This window comes from Anas acuta, chromosome 15, assembly GCF_963932015.1.
Source record: "Anas acuta chromosome 15, bAnaAcu1.1, whole genome shotgun sequence".
In the NCBI taxonomy this organism is placed as follows: Eukaryota; Metazoa; Chordata; class Aves; order Anseriformes; family Anatidae; genus Anas; species Anas acuta.
The window spans coordinates 2,159,510-2,176,067 of NC_088993.1; the positions used below are offsets into that span (position 1 = coordinate 2,159,510).

The 16,558-nt window shown below is 35.9% G+C and overlaps 1 protein-coding gene and 1 long non-coding RNA gene across 5 annotated transcripts in view; both read left to right on the plus strand.

Annotated features, from left to right (window-relative positions):
- GRIN2A (glutamate ionotropic receptor NMDA type subunit 2A) overlaps positions 1–12,607 on the plus strand; it is a 190,846-nt gene extending 178,239 nt beyond the window's left edge. For 3 of the 4 annotated variants that reach the window (XM_068699194.1, XM_068699197.1, XM_068699196.1), the window contains one exon: positions 615–12,607. In XM_068699194.1, coding sequence (XP_068555295.1) covers positions 615–2,405 — 1,791 coding nt within the window. In that variant the 3' untranslated portion in view covers positions 2,406–12,607. The remainder of the gene's footprint in view (positions 1–614) is intronic. The other variant, XM_068699195.1, reaches the window with a different exon arrangement.
- The window catches only part of LOC137864758 (uncharacterized), a 353,484-nt gene that overhangs the window by 221,076 nt on the left and 115,850 nt on the right, over positions 1–16,558 (plus strand). The window lies entirely within an intron of this gene.

The window sequence follows — 16,558 nt, forward strand, 5'->3', positions numbered from 1 at the left end:
TCTCTATGGTGAAAAAAAAATAATACTTATTTCAAGTAAGAGTTACAGGATGGACTTCAGCAGTTTTGCTCAAAATGAACTCAATTTCAGGCTTAGAAAGAATCAGGATTTTTTCATATGTGCTAGGACAGGAAACAGGAAAGCAAAAATGCCATGATTGGAAACTTTTTCATTTCAGTGAAAGTGAAGAATATCATAATATCAAAGAAAATAGCCTGAGTGCAGGCTTCTTTAAGAGTGGTAATTTAATCACTGGTTTAGAATAATAGTGTTTCCATTACTGAAGGTTAGTTACATTTTGTGATGGGATTAGGGAACCTTTTGAGGTCAAGTCTATTTTTATTTTTTTCTGGAATAAGCATGGGAGACCAACACAGACCGCTGGTTTGTAAAATACTGGCATTCCTTCTCCTTTACATTGCCAACAGATATGGCAGAAATTATCCTTCCAAATAGATGAAAAGAAATGCCAGATGGGTAGATATCTACTTTTTATCTTTCTATTAATTAAATAAGCACTGTTTATTTTTTCTTTACTGCCAATAAAAATAGAATGAAAGTATTTTAAATTTACATCTAGTGAATTAATTTGTTTTATATTACTCATATTACAGGGTATTTACAGCTGCATTCATGGAGTACATATAGAAGAAAAAAAGAAATCTCCTGACTTTACTTTGACCAATTCCCAATCCAACATGTTAAAACTACTACGAACAGCAAAAAATATGACTAGTATCAATCCTTCAAGAATTAACTCCCCCAAAAGAACAGCTGATTTTATTCAGAGGGGTTCCTTGATTATGGACATGGTCATGGATAAGGGAAACTTGGTGTTTTCTGATAACAGATCCTTTCAGACAAAGGACAACTTTTTTGGTGAAAATGTGAGTGAACTGCAGACACTTCCAGGCAATCGGCACAAGGACAATCTTAACAACTATGTTTTCCAAGGTCAGCATCCTCTCACGTTGAATGAGTCCAATCCAAATACAGTAGAGGTTGCAGTAACAGCAGAAACAAAAGTGAACTCCAGACCCAGGCAGCTTTGGAGGAAATCTGTTGAATCTTTACGTCAAGAATCTGTACGTCAGAGCCAAGGTTCCCAGAGGGAAAATGGGTCAGATGAAAACAGGCAACTTTCAGTGAAAAGCCAAAGATACCTTCCCGAAGAGGTTGTCCATTCAGATGTATCAGAGACATCAAGCCGAGCTACTTGCCATATGGAACCAGAAAATAACAACAAGCACCACAAAACCAAGGACAATTTTAAAAAAAGAACAATAGCATCAAAATACCCAAAAGACTGTAGTGAAGTGGAACTAACATATCTGAAAACCAAGCAGAGCTCTCCACGGGATAAAATCTACACAATCGATGCTGACAATGAGCCAGGATTCCGCTTGGACACACCTCAGTACATTGAAAACATTGTCCTTCCAGAAACTATAGAACTTCCTGATGTTTATCAAGATCACAATGACAACTACAGGAAAGCAGAGCATGCTAACAGGACTCCCCTACATAATGAAGACAGTCTTCCAAATAATGACCAGTATAAACTTTATGCAAAGCACTACAGTTTAAAAGATAAAAATGCTTCCCTAGTTGACATGAATGATAGATACAGACAGAATTCCACCCACTGTAGGAGCTGTCTTTCTAATTTGCCCACTTATACAGGACATTATTCAGGCAGATCTCCCTATAAATGTGATGCATGCTTGCGGACGGGGAACCTCTATGATATTGAGGAAGATCAGATGCTGCAGGATACAACGAACTTATCACTTCCTGAAGAAATATACGAACATAGTTGGTCACATAATAATGCTCTGCAGTATCATAAAAAAAACAAGTTGAGGATTAGCAGGCAACATTCTTTTGATAATATTGCTGATAAATCCAGGGAAATTGATATTGGAAGACCTGCTCGTAGTATAAGCTTGAAAGAAAAAGAAAAGTTTCTACAAAGTAGTCCATATGCAAGCATGTTTAGTGTTCCCTCAAGCAAACTGTTGAGCAACAAAGCCTCACTTTTAACTCATGCTCTGGAGGACAGTAAGCGGAGCAAGTCCCTGTATCCTGTTCACTCAGAAGATAATCCCTTTCTGCACTCGTATCGTGACGACCAGCACTTATCTCTTAGGCGAAATCCACCTGATCTTTATAAATATTCATTACCATCCAAAGGAAGAAATGATAATTATTTAAGGTCATCCATAAAGTCTACAGCATCATACTGTTCGAGGGATGGTCGGATCCATAATGACATGTACATTTCAGAGCATGTTTTGCCTTATGTTGCAAATAGGAATAGCGTGTACTCAACTCCAAGGGTTTCAAATTCCTGTAGCAATAGACGTGTGTATAAGAAAATGCCTAGCATTGAATCAGATGTTTAAATTTTCCATGAACGCTTTATCTATAGGGAAAAATAGTTGCCACCATCTTAGAGGGAGAATATTTTCTTTAATAGTATCCTGCTGTAGTAAATGATATGTAAACCTCTCCCTTTCTCAGTGTACTTTTGTACATGAATAGATAAACTAGTATGCTCTCAACCATCCTTTTAAAATATGTCTTGTTGAAAAGGAGAAAAAAATAGCCATTTATGTATACTTTATATAAATGGCGAGCTGTACGGGAATAGCCCCAATATATGTTGGCAACTATGCTGTTTTGTATCTAATTATTTTACTATTTTGGTTATTCTAATTTCTGTTGCTAAGTATCATTCAATGTACTTTTGTCCTTAGAAATGTTTAATGATTTTTTAGTACTGGATAAGCAATATGGTATGCATGTACTACGACACAGACAAAAAGAATTAGGAATGCATTTGCACAGTTAAAGAAAAAAAAAAAAGATTAAACAGACAGCTAGGCTTTCAAAAATATATTTTAGCTTCATGATCATTTTCAAAAAAAAAAAATCAGAAAAAAAAAAACACTCCAAGCCCCAGAACCTTAATTAATATAACACAATATGTTAGCACAAAATTAATACATTCATTCTAGACTGATAGAAAATAAATGGGAAGACCATAGACCCAAACATGTGAACTGCTGTGTACCAAAAGGAAGCCCTGTAGATTTTGGTTAGTTAATATACAAATGCTGTTCTTATATTTCACATGCACTTGCCATTACAAGCTAGGTTCACTGAAAAGTCTGCAGTCATCTTGTCAAAAAATTCACAGCTGCCTAATCCAGAGTATATATTTTTAACAATCAGTATGTGTCCCTTATTGTGGAGCTGTGGTCATCATTAGTAACCTTGAGACCTAATATGTATGTAAGTTTGCATTTGCCCCTTACTGGTGATTACTCAGGGTTGTATAGTATTTCTTTTATTTCTTCACTTCCCAAACCAAATCCCAACCCACAGTAGTTCTTTGTTTTTAGCATGTTAGTGATATCTAATTAACTGTATGTTAATATTACTAAAGCTGTTAATACAGTATCAAACACCAACAGCCATATATTCAGTGTTATCAGCAAGGAACGCAATACTGTTTATTTGCACATACCATGAAGGATTAACACCTTGTAAGGGACTTGTTCCTTCTGGAATATCATACATATTTGTTGAACATCAGACCAGTTTCTTAACCTCTCTAATCAAATCTGTCATATAAATTGAATATGTGCACACAGCTAAGGAAGAGTATCATCACTCACCAATATGTAAAGATATTCACATAACAAGGATGACTTTCATTTTTAGTAAAGGTTAATCAGGATGTTTCAAAAACAAAGTGTGTTGTACACACCTCTCTCCATGCCCTATAACCATAAGGGAGTGTGGCAGGGATGTGAGGAAGTCTTTTGTGAGTAGAGTATATAGTTGTAAATTTTATTTAAACTAAAGAAGTAAATTGGTAATATATTTAAATACTGAAAGCATCAACAGGTGGTGCTCTGCCATTCTCCTGGTATTCTAAGAATTGCTCTATTTTTTTGTGTGTGTAGAGGAAGTTTAGATTATTCAAGTGTTATTCCTTACATTTCACTGAAGATCAGTGAACAGGGAAACCATTACCACTGTGAATTGGAAAATGTAAATATTACCCTAACTTTTCCCTAAACTAAAATTCTTCTCAATAGAAAAATACTTACATCAGCTGTAATTGTATATCTGCACGCCAGAGGTACAGTATGCAAGTTGGTTAGTGTGGAGTAGCATAATTCAGAGGAGAGCTGCAAATGGGAAGTAATATAGATGATGCATAGGGATAGACAAATATGGCTTATTGATTTTTTGTTTACAATTCTTTAATTAAACAGATTTGAGCTGACTTTAACTACCAAACAGTCCACAATGAGTTCTTAGTATTTAAAAATTTAATTGTACATTCACCATAAAGGTGAAGGATGATATTTTTGAAGGAATAAAATGCACTGGGAATTGGGCTTTCCAAATCCCTTCCCAGCTTCCAAAAATCTTAGTATATCTTATTACATCTATGTTCAGAAAGCATATCTATGGCCATCTTCACTCTGTCCAGAATAAATATCTTCTGAGTATTCCTTATTCAACATTTAGTCATAATTATTGTATGTCATTAACATGATCTGCTTTCTGGTGCCTCACTGCCTCCAGTTCTTATAAACAGAAGATCCTTGACTGCCCTTGCAGAGATTCCTATCTCATAGAAATAGTTGTATGAGCTAAGCAGGGCTAGGATGTTTATGGGTGGGATGAACACTACTTGTCATAAATGAAAACCCTCTCCCATGTGTATAAAATATTTGACTTTGGTCTACAGGAAGGCAAATGCACTAAAGGTATAAATATTGTTGTAACAATTAATTAAAATATTTGAGGCAAATTTTCATTTTCCATCCAAATCATAGTAGACTAAGTAAAATCTTAAGTATTTTGAACCACTTGGTGTGTTTCAGCAGACTGGCAATTTGTTGGTGTCATACCAAAAAACTAGGTTGTAAGTTGCTGAGAAGTTTACCAAGCAAATCGTGAAGCTCAGTGGTGGCTTATCATCTTAAAGCACTCAAAACATTGACTGCAAGTTGTTTGTAATATCATCTCTATCTGCAGCTAGATGCCCATACTTCAATATGTTGACAAATACTGTATATAATGTTCTGGGAAAGAAAAATTCCCAATTACAACATTTTCTAAATAAACTGTTGAAATCCAAATGTAAACATCCTAAACCCAGGTGGATTTATCCTTCTGTGGGATATCCTTCTGTACACTATGAAATGTACAAGCAAATTAACTAAAAAAAACTATACTGCGGTGTTTGCTGTTTCTGATTTGAGCAGATATCAGGTGACAGTAGAGATTTGTTATTAGCTACAAATGTGTAAAACAATCCCACACCAAACCAAATTAAAGAGACAGACGGAAGACTTGACAATGTTGCACAGCAGTTGCTCACATGGAAATAAAAAATGCTGCCTTATAAGAAAAAAAAAAAAAGAAAAAAAAAGACAGATACTGAAAGTAGAGGGATAAGAATCTGCATGCATTTGTGGTTTTGATCTTGGCATATATTATGACTGAATCCAAGGGGAAGAAAAGGCTAAAATGTAGGGTTTTAGATGAGTAGTTGGTGAGGTTGTTGGTGTATACATGTAAAGAAGATGAAGCTGAGAAGTTGAAGGAAAAGCTTTTAAGAGTAGAGCCATAAGCCACAGCTTATGAGACTCAGACGTGTGGAATTCTGAATATTGCCTGAGCTTTGTTGATATATTTGCGTTGACTTTCAATTAAACTGAGATCAAGTCTTTCTGTATTTCCCTCTCTCTCACTCTAGCTGCTGCTATTCTTGAAGAGGAGAAAAGAATCTTCCTGCATAAGTGGCCATCCTTTCTGTACCTTTCTGGATGGTGCTGGTGACTTGTTACATTTTCCTGATTACAGCTCTAGCAGATTGTTGGTCATTCCTATCACCAAGAATTCCCGTGACTCCAGCTGGAACTGAATCAGGCTGTAAATGATATGGGCCATTCTTGGTAGCATGTCCCGTAGTGTTACACTGCTCCTGGACAACAACTTTTATGGAGGCAGGATATTGAGTTGCTGAGGAATGGAGTAGGTACATGGAGGTAAAAACAGCTACATAGACATGCCTGCCTCTTGCTTTTTTCCTCTTTTAACGACATTGTAGAATTTCTTCATGTTTTTTGTTATTCCCTTTTCACCACAGTAAAATTACTTTTTTCTTTCAAATGGATTTTGTGTTCTGCTTGTGTTTCATAGAGCAGTGTAGCCACCCACTAACTTTAAAGCATGGAAATAAGATACGTTAATATATAAGATAAAATTAATGAAAATTAAGAGTTCTTTGTATTTCTGGAAACTTTCATTTAATGTTTTGGTAGCTTTTGCTCAGAATTCATTATTCTGCTATTTGAGAAGCTTGGTTAGGAAAAAGAGTGCTGTGGACAAACTGAAACCAAATCACCACCAGCTCCCCATGTTTTGGCAGCATCTCATGAACCTGTCTCTCTTTCTGTGATCTTTCAGGAACATGAGGTAAATTAAGGCTTACAATAAAACTGAGGGAAATATAGACCAGTATAAAACTAAGATTAGTATATATAAAACTAAGGTGGTGTTTTTTTTTTTTGTTTGTTTGTTTGTTTTTTCCTGGTGAAAATAAATCTCATAGAATTCCAAAGGTAGCAAAAACTAGAGCTGTGTAGTCTTGAATTTCTGTGCTGGAAAGCTAAGCTCTTTCTGTCACCAGCTGGGGGAGAGAGGTAGAGAGAGAAAGCTCCCTCCTGATGGCAGTTCAGAGCACTAAAGGCTTGGAAGCAGTTATGCTGGTGATGTTTCCTGAAAGTATTCCTCTCTCTTTCTGTTGACTTTTTAGAAGCTACAGGCTTCTAACTTAGCCATTTCAAATAGGCGTGCGTAGTAAAGTAATGGTCTATTTATCTCCAGCCTTTAAATCTGCTAAATTGAATCTGCAAGTGAGTACAGTTTAAAACTTGCAGGTCATATGGATTCCTGTGCTTATTCAAGTAGTTACTAAGGTTGCACCTCTCTGTTGTGGATTCTTCAGTACTTCTAACCTAGTCAGTATCATTGTTTTCTTTATACCATGTGACTGTCCAGCATGAAATAAGAGTGTTAGCATCTATTCCTTGTAGAGTAACTTGCTATTTTTATATTTTGGCAGTGTAGCGTATGTATCTTAGGGTACGCTGTTGGTGAAGACCTTGGTATTATTCGTTCCCTGGGTTCACCAATGCAGAACAGGAATTGTGATACGAATCTAAGAGTCTTAGATTCAATCTAGATTTAGGAAGAATTTAAAGGGTGAATCTTTTTGTTGTTTTAGCATATGTTATATATGAAACCTAGTGAAAACAAATCTTTTACGATAAAGTCATCTCTTAGTTAATATAGAACAGCAACCATGGTGTGGTTTGGGTAGTTTGTGTTAAGTGTTGGTCATCACATCATGTGCTTCTTTCAAGACAAAGTGTATTTATGTCATGTATCTCCTTTCTAAACTTTACCATTCCCAGCTCTAAGTCTATTTTAGCTCAAAAGCCCCTTTGAAATAGGTATATTTCCTATATAGGGTAATCTGGTTTGCAACATAAAAACAGTTTTCTGCTGATATACCTGATTTGATAATTTTACTGATGTTATTTTTTAATCTAGACTTCCTTCATATTGAGAGCAGAGCCTTCAAAGTATAACAGTGCTGAAGGAACATCTGAAAGAGCACAAAGGCCTAAGTATGTCTTTTATGGTACAAGCCATTCTCCTTCTCTGTATAGCCTGCCTATACTATCTCATTTAAATGTATTAGCAAAATGTTAGTAATTGCTACCAGTAGGAGGGAATTACAATTTAATCACAGCTATGTATTTATCCGTGGACTTGTATGCAATACAGGAAACTATAAGATATGATACAGAAAAGGCTCAACCTGCTCTGGCTGAAGTCACCTACAAAGCTGTGGTTAAATTACAGGTTATTAGAGTACAAATTAGAGTAGCCTCAAAACTGTCACATCTCTTCCATCATTCAGATCATGCAGAATTCTCTGTCTGATATGCACATATTGTACATAGTGTAAAATTCTTGTTGGTGTTTAGCTCTCATCATGGAATTAATCCCATGTTCACCTGTTTACCTTCATTGCAGTGTAGCAGCAATGTTTGTGGGATGGAGAAGTGGTTGTTCATGTTCACTGGTGACTGCTCCTCAGTTAACTGGGAGCAGAAATGCTGCCTTGCTTCTCTCTGCTCTGCAGGAGGAGAGTTACTGCACTGTTTGTAAATAAGCTCCTCATTCAAATCAAGCTTTCACTATTTTTATTTTTTTTTTCCCTCTGCTTCTCTGCACCTGTGTACAGAGTATGCTCTCTAAGAAAAATATGTGCTCTTCCGATGTCCTGTGACTTTGGAAGTCAGGATTACAAGTGTGCATCACCCTGCAGGGCAGTGAAAATGCACTCCGTTGTTCTTGCAGGTTCAGGAGCATTTTGGTTACATCCTGCAGGATGTATCTGCTGTGGTTTAAATTGTTTTTAAAATGAATACAAGTCTAAACAGCGGTAAGAATCCACTGCTGATTATGTGATGATCTTGTCATATCTATAATTTAAGAACCAGAAATAATACAAGTAAAATTAAGTTACCTCACTATTTACAAGGCTTTTGTTGTTTTGCATTTAAGTGACACCGTTTTACTCCTTTTACTCAATTCTTTACCTATATTAAATTAGTAGAGTATATAACCATGCTCTAATGTTGTCATGCGATACCTTTATTAGTAGATAACCACATTAACTATAGTATTACATATTTAAAAGAGAGATGGTTTTAACTCTTCAGCTCTTCAAAAGTAGTGGTAATAAGTGGTTACACTCTTGGATGGTTTCTCTTTTCCCTTTTGTATTAGTATTTGTTTTCACTGATCTATTTCAAAAATTATATTTCTATGTGCACATTCTAAAACTGTGAAAATAAATACCAGTAAATATTATGATACTTATCCAATGCACTGTAAAGTTCTGAATGAGGTGAGACTGTTTGGGAATTGATGAAGGTTTCCTCACTTCTCATCAATGGTATAAAGCTATACTGTGGGCAAATGGTAAAACTGACAGTGACTTGAAATTTTAATAGAGAATCTCTTGTTTTGCACTTCTAGTACTATTAAAAGAAATGGTATATATATTTTTTTCAGCAACAACATTAGGATAATACAGTTTTTTATTTGAGTATTGTACATTGCAGTACATAAGAATAGCCTTTTTGAAGAGATTTATGTTACATCATCACTAAAGGATTCTTTAGTCTGATTATATTTTATTGAGCCCATTTAATAGCAACAAACAGTTTGGAAATATATTCTAGGTTCTGTTTCACACTGCCAAACTGTATCTGGACTTGCAGTTATGCAACTGAAGGCCCTCACAAGGTTCCTGTGTCCTCCTCTGCGGGGAATGAGGCTTTTCTTGTTCACTGATGGGACAAGATTGAGAGAGTTGGAAAAAAAATAAAATTGGAGGACATGTTGTGCAATATGTGAAGTATAAATGATCTTCAAAAGTGAAAAAAGAAAGGAAATTGGAGGTTCACAGTTATTCACATTAGCAAATGTTCTGTGATGGGCATCTTCTAGAGGAGGTGGTAATTATTAACAAAGGTGATTTGAATTCTGTTTGAGTTTATAAGTCACTGAGAAAAACGGGAATTTTAAAATATTTTTTTTCCAAGCCAAAGTCTTTATGTTGTCATACAAAGTTTCACAGGAAACTGGGCCAAAGAATACAATTAAATATGCAAAAGGTTAATCCTATGGAAAAGGATATCCTGTCATCCTGATATGCACAAGCATATTAATGGTAATAGGAGCAATGCGTGTAATTTTCCTGTATATTACTATGTAGGTTGCACTATTTTGAATGATACAAACCTGATATTTTAATTACCAAATAACATAAGAAGCTGTTTATTAATTGTTTAAACTTGTTAACCTAAATATATATACAGTATACACGTGTGCGTGCTTACACTTTCCCACCTAGCCATGTGTGAGTAATCTCCCCAAGCCGTAGAACACATTTCAGCAGTGCTTTATTTTAAGTGATTCTCTCCTCTCCTTTCCAAACCTCCTAAATCCAAACTCCCTAGAAACATTTACTGAAGAGGCTAAAAGACTTTCTGGGGATCAGGAGTGCCAGGACACGTGAAAAAACATGTTAAAGGAGAGTTCTGTCTGAAAGAGCTGGAAATGATGCTCGCTATCATTTCCATCTACCTAGGCATGGGAAAAGGATGTCTTCTCATGCTGTTTTGAAGATTCATGGCCAGAGACGGTCTTTTGGCCCAATGGTTCTGACTTTAAAAGCTTGTGTCAGTTTATGTGACCCGCACCTGGCCATTAAACACATTGCTTAAAGCAGTTGAGGAAGGATACTTAAAACCCAAATCTTATCAGGGAAGATCAGTTGGTCTGTGTACCAGCGGCAGCCCTTGTGTTTGTCCATGCAGACTGCACAGTTTTCGAAATGGATGTGGCACACAGAGGCAGTATTTAGCAGTTGTGTTAGTCAAAAATGTTTTTTTCTCAATGCATAGGCATTTGAACTTGTTATTACTGATGATGTGGAGATCCTGACCAACAGATAGTAGTATTCATCTTTTTTTTTTCTTATTTTCACATGATTCAAAATTTGTGATAAAAAATATCTTGGCTTGATGTATTTGAAGTCATACCTGAGCTTTTTTTTTTTTTTTTTTTTTTGGTTACGTTGTCTTTATGTGGCCTAGGTCTGGATTCCAAAACACCTTTTGACTTAAACAGGGATGTGTGAGTGAGTGATGGCACAGCTGATCCTTAGTGCAATTCATGCTCGGAATTAAAATACGAAAACCAAATCTCATGTTGCAAAAGTATGGCAGTTGCATCATATAAAATTGTGTGCAGCTAGAAATGAAACTTGTGCAATTTTTAATAACTGTTTACGATTTATACTTTACATCAGCCTACTATTTTGAAGTAGTCATATTCATTTCAGAACATCCATTCTGCACTGATGAAGAACAGCTCGATCTCTCTGTCTTCACACCTCACACCCACATACACAGTGTATCTTGTGCCTTCCCTGTGAAAGCCAGAAGGTACAAACAGAATTCATTAATGTGTTAGGCAGACTCCTACCTGATTTTTTACTAAGTATGCTATTTTAATGCAAAATTTTGAACATACATGTATATATATAAAAGCTATATATAAGCTTTTATATATGTATAAAGGTGGGGTTTTCTTTGGAGAAATGAGGAGCAAGAGAAAAATGCAGCATTGTGAGAAAGATTTATTAAAAGTTTCAAGTAACACATTGATCTTTTGAGTTTGATAGAAGCTATTTGCAATTGTACTCAAAAAAAAAAAAAAAGAGAAAAATTAGTATTGGATCTTTGGTCATCAAGCTAAAGCTTCGGGTTAGTTTCTGTGTATCTTGAGAAGAATTCACAATACTAGATTTAGATTTTGCTCACAAAGAAAATTAATTATTAGTACACTTGGAAAAGTATTTGCATTCTGATGGGGAAAATAGTCCAAGTGTGCCAATTTGTACTGGTTACACAGAACACTAATCTACATTGTGGTTGAAGAGATATGCAATCCATGAATAACATCTTACCAGAAATCTTGGAACCACTTGATTCCATACACAGTAAATTAAAAACCCTATCACTTCTTTTATTTACTAGTACAATTTACTGTAACATTCTCAAGAGTGTAATATTTCAAAACAAAGGGTAAGTCATAAAATTCCAATTGCTAGCAAAGAACAGTAGAGGTTTGAAGTCCTCTTTTCACCTTGAGAAATAAATCAAGATGTTACAGTAGAAGTAAAAGTACATTGGTTATGGAATAAAGCATAAAAAAATTAATTTTTAAGTGAATCCAGAATTTTATGATAAAATTGATAGTTTAATGGATTCTTCAAAAGAAAAGGTTTGGGGAAAAAGAGAATAATTAAAAACTAGTTTTGACATTCCAATTACTGCCTGTTTTATTAGATAGGTTTAGGAAAATGAAATTATTTTTAACATGCAAGTGTCTGCACAGACAATTTAAACTGCCGTGCTAGGAAGTTATGCGTACACCTGGCTATCCCTGCATCCATCCATCCATCCATGCCTTTAAAACCCTGGTGGCAGTAGGACTTCCCCAACAGCACACATTGCAACTTGGAGGAGCTGGGAGTCATACACTTCTCTCCTGCGTTATGCATACCGTCTCACAGCAGTTCACCCCAACCATATTTTAACCCTGTGCATGACTGAGTGCTAATACTGTATAAATATTTTGAAACATATCTAAAATATATGTTTGCTTCAAACTTTTTATGATAGAAGAATATATAATATTATGGTTGTCTTACAAATTGTATTGTGTTCTTCATTTTTGTTAAATATGTAGAAAAACATTAAGGGAATGGGGGACTTGAATGTCTGTGTGTACTGAAATGTATATAACTATTTGGAGAAAACACATGTGCCAAGTATAACAAGATGTAAAAAATGTAAATATATGAAAAATTCATTTTTCTAATAAAGGTAATTTCTGCCAATTGATATGAAAATGAACAATTGAATCATTCTTGTCTGTGTTCCTTGTTAAATGGTACGAGATGAAGTGTCATCTATGAATAAGGCTTACCTTTTATTTTTTGATATTTGATTTGAAAGGTGTTAACGACCACATGTTTTGAGTCATCCTTTGCTGTTAGAAATTATCTAAGGGTCAAGATGCCTGAAGCTAAACCTGACAGCATATACTTGATGCTCCCAGTTTAATTTAATTCATGAAAAGGACAGAGACAATTAAGTTAGGAAAAACTCATTCAGTGTGAGAAGTCTAGCTTGAATGATGCTCCTCAACAGAGGGAGCACAGGAGCTAAGCTAAGGATGGTCCATTATGGTATGGCACCATTTTCATGTATTCTGAGCTACAGCAGCCACACAAAATACAAGGGGCCTGTACAAATATATATGTACAAATATTTATTGGCTGCAGAAATATAAAATCTCTTTGGGATGAGTGTGGAGGCAGCATCCAGCCTGAGCAGAAAATGGTGTCAAGGCTTCTGTTCCTAAAAGGTGCAGGTGTGAAGTGCTCCTGCCGTGACAGTGCTCTTACAGATGGATAAGGTGAGGATGGGAGAGAGCAAACCAAGGGGTAGAAAATGGCAGATGTGTTCAATGTCTTTGATATCAGCAAACTTGTTTAATGTTCTATTTAATCAAGACATAACTTAAAATAGGGGATTTAGTGAAGCAATAAAAATATTTTCAGAGTTGACCTTTTGCTTGGCCAGTGGACCTGAAGGAGCAAGGTTCATAAGGAGCTCCTAGGTAGTTTTGTACAACCACATTTTCCAGAATTTCAAATCAGCTAATGAAAGTCTTCCTTTATTCACTAACAGGGGCATAAACAATCACTCAGCAGTTAGAATAATTTCTTTGATGCAGTAGGATGAAAGACATTATATAAATTCAAAGCATCATTTTGATAAGTGTGCTATGCAATGGTTAGTCTTGATTGTGGAGGCCTTTTCTATCCTAAATAATTCCATGATTCTATGAGCAGAATATAAAAGTAATGGATGGGAGGTGAAAAGTTGCTCACAGATCTCTGAGTAGAACAGTCCTGTTCATTTGTTCAGATAAAATGAGAGAGATAAAACTGAAATTCTGTTCTTAAGTTTTTAATGAGTAAAGACTGCTGGGTAAAGGCTGCTGGGCTTATGCTAAACTGCCAGAAGACAGTTTTAAAGGGACTTCTCTCTGTTTTTGTCTAAAATTCCCACTTCATGAAGTAAAATAACATGCAGTGATCTGACTGGCTTTGTTCCCCTGCAGTGTTGTCTCCCAGAGGCCCAGTTCAAGTACTGAAAGAAGCAGAGGCCTGTAAAGGAAACAGATGATGCAGGAAGCAGTTGGTGTGACTCTAATCTGGAAATAGTTTTCTGGCTGAAGAGATGGGCTGGTTTTTGTATCCAGACTGCTCCTGCCATCTCTACCTGACACGATAGTTCATTTCCATCAGTGCATGTACAAGTCATGTCAACTTCAGGTTTAGTTCCCTTTGGATTTGTTTCTAAGATAGTCATGTTCTCCCAAAACCCTCTTTTGAATCTTTGCTGATGTGCCTATGGCAACTGCAAGAACTCCACAACTTTGCTCATTTAAAATAAAATTAAGTGGTGACTGGGAAACAGAAGCATTTTAAGTCTGACATACTCTGCATGGTACTGGCAGCAGTGTTCATAGCAAAGCAAGCCATTTGCTTGGTATGAACACAAGTAATTTGGACACAAAACCAACTGTCTTAAGGCCAACTGCTAAGGTCAACTTGTCTCTATATACAGGAACCCCAAGCACCCTAATTGTATTGTTTTTTTCCACCATTGGTCACACTCACCACTTGTCTCTCTGCCTCTCCCAGCAGTTTACAAATAGCTTTACCTTCCCTTTGTGGACTTGTTCCAGTACAAAAATCAAATAATGGCTCCTACAAATTGCATCAAGTCTATTGTGCAATCTATCTATCCTGTACCACTTCTGTTCTTCTCCAACTTGCAGTCTACTTCTAATCTACTGATAATTTATTTTCCACTAGTTAGCTTACATAGGATGATCATTACAAAAGTTGTCTCTATTATTTTCAAATCAGTATGCTCAAAACTTACTTATTAAAAATAATCTCTGTTTATAATGTGATGATAGCTCCTTAAGTATCATAATAACAATTATAACACACTGAAGTTACTTAGGTGGGCAACAAGACACAGTAATATCAAAATTAGTCATGATTAATGTTGTTTCCACATGGTTATTGCAAGGTCAAAGACATTTTTCAAAGATGTCCATGCAGTTCCAAGTTTCATTTAACAGCAATAGTCCAGGAGCCTTAAAATCCTATTTGTGCTGAAAAAGCAGTCTGTTGTTTCTTTCTCTCTTTTTAGAGTGGACCTCAACCTGCTAGGTAGATGTGGCGCATCTAGTGAGACCACTGAACATTTTCAGAGTCTATGTATAGTCAGGAAGTAAGATCTAATACTTTATGTAAAGACCTATGAAAGTTACAAAATGCTGAAAATCTGAGCATAGGACTTTAAAGAGAAAAAATACAATATTAACCAGGCTGAGAAAATACAATAATAACCAGGTTTGAAAGTCTAAGACCTTCTCATTATGGAAGTGTGTAGTTCCACTAATTACTCTGAGGACTGACAATATTTGGCCACACAGAAGTTTGGCTGTGAGCAGCACTCTCCCTTTCTACTGCACAGGGAAAACAAACCAAGTAGGAATCATAGCAGACATTTCTCTATGCACAAGGGAAAACAGAGGCTTTGGACGGGTTTTACTTCCAATTTCCAAGCATAATTTTGTCAGTTGAGAAGTTTCACAAATGAAAAAAAACTTTTGCATTTGTACCATAATACCATAATGCTGATTTTACCCTTCTCTTTCCCCAGAAAGAGAAAAAACTTGTAATTCTCATGGTAGTTGAAATGCCGCTAAGTTTCTTTACTGCAGATACAAAAGAAGAGCCATTTGTGTACCCTCGAGAGGATAAAAGTAGTAGGAAGGGGGTGACTAGAATAACTTTGATTTTCCTCTGAGAACCAAACTGCCATTGCATTGATCTGGCCACAAGGAGTGTTTCCTCATACAGGCTTTGAAATCTGCAGAGTGAGTTAATCCCTGGTACCCATATTATTTCACACATAAATACATGTGAAGGGCTTACGTCTAAAAGAAGGGGTGGGGATGATGCGGAGGGGTTTTGCTGTGGGAGGAACTTTCAAATAGTACTCAACAACTGTAAGCATCCTGCAGAAAAATGGTGCAAACATCTTTGAACATGTGGTTGGTTCACTTGTAAGAACTTCTCACTGTAAATTTTAACCAACCAAGAAAATAATTCATTAAATTCTTTAAAGAAAAAACTCAAATTATTACTCCATTTAATTTTTTACCTTAAACAGAAATGCTGGAATGATTTCTGGAAGATAATCAGGTCATGTTTTACTCAGCTTTAAGCTCACTACTGCTTCTTTCCATGGATGCACTATTACCTCAGCAAATAGCGCACCCAATGTGACCTTAACTATATTTGTACTTTTGCTTGCTTTCACATATCTCTTCTCTGAACAGCTCTACTCCTTTAACCTTCCTTTTAGCTTCCCATTCTCTCTGTCTACTCCTAACAGTTTTCTCTGTTTCTGTCCCTGCTAGAACATTATGGAAGTGTGATCTCCACCTTGAACCAGACCTGCTGGGTCAGCACATTTCCATGCATTAGATAAGTGCATTGTAATATCCATGTTCTTTTCTATTTCTGTCTCTAAAAAAAATAACATTGCATTTATTTCTGCACTGCCACTCCGCAATAGAAGATGATTTCAGTATTCAGAGCATAATGACATCTATAACTTTTTTTTTTAAATGGTATTTTTGCAATCAAAACATTTAGATAGCTTAAATCATTTTGCTTGTATACATTTATTTTCTAGCATTTCTAAACAAGCCTTTT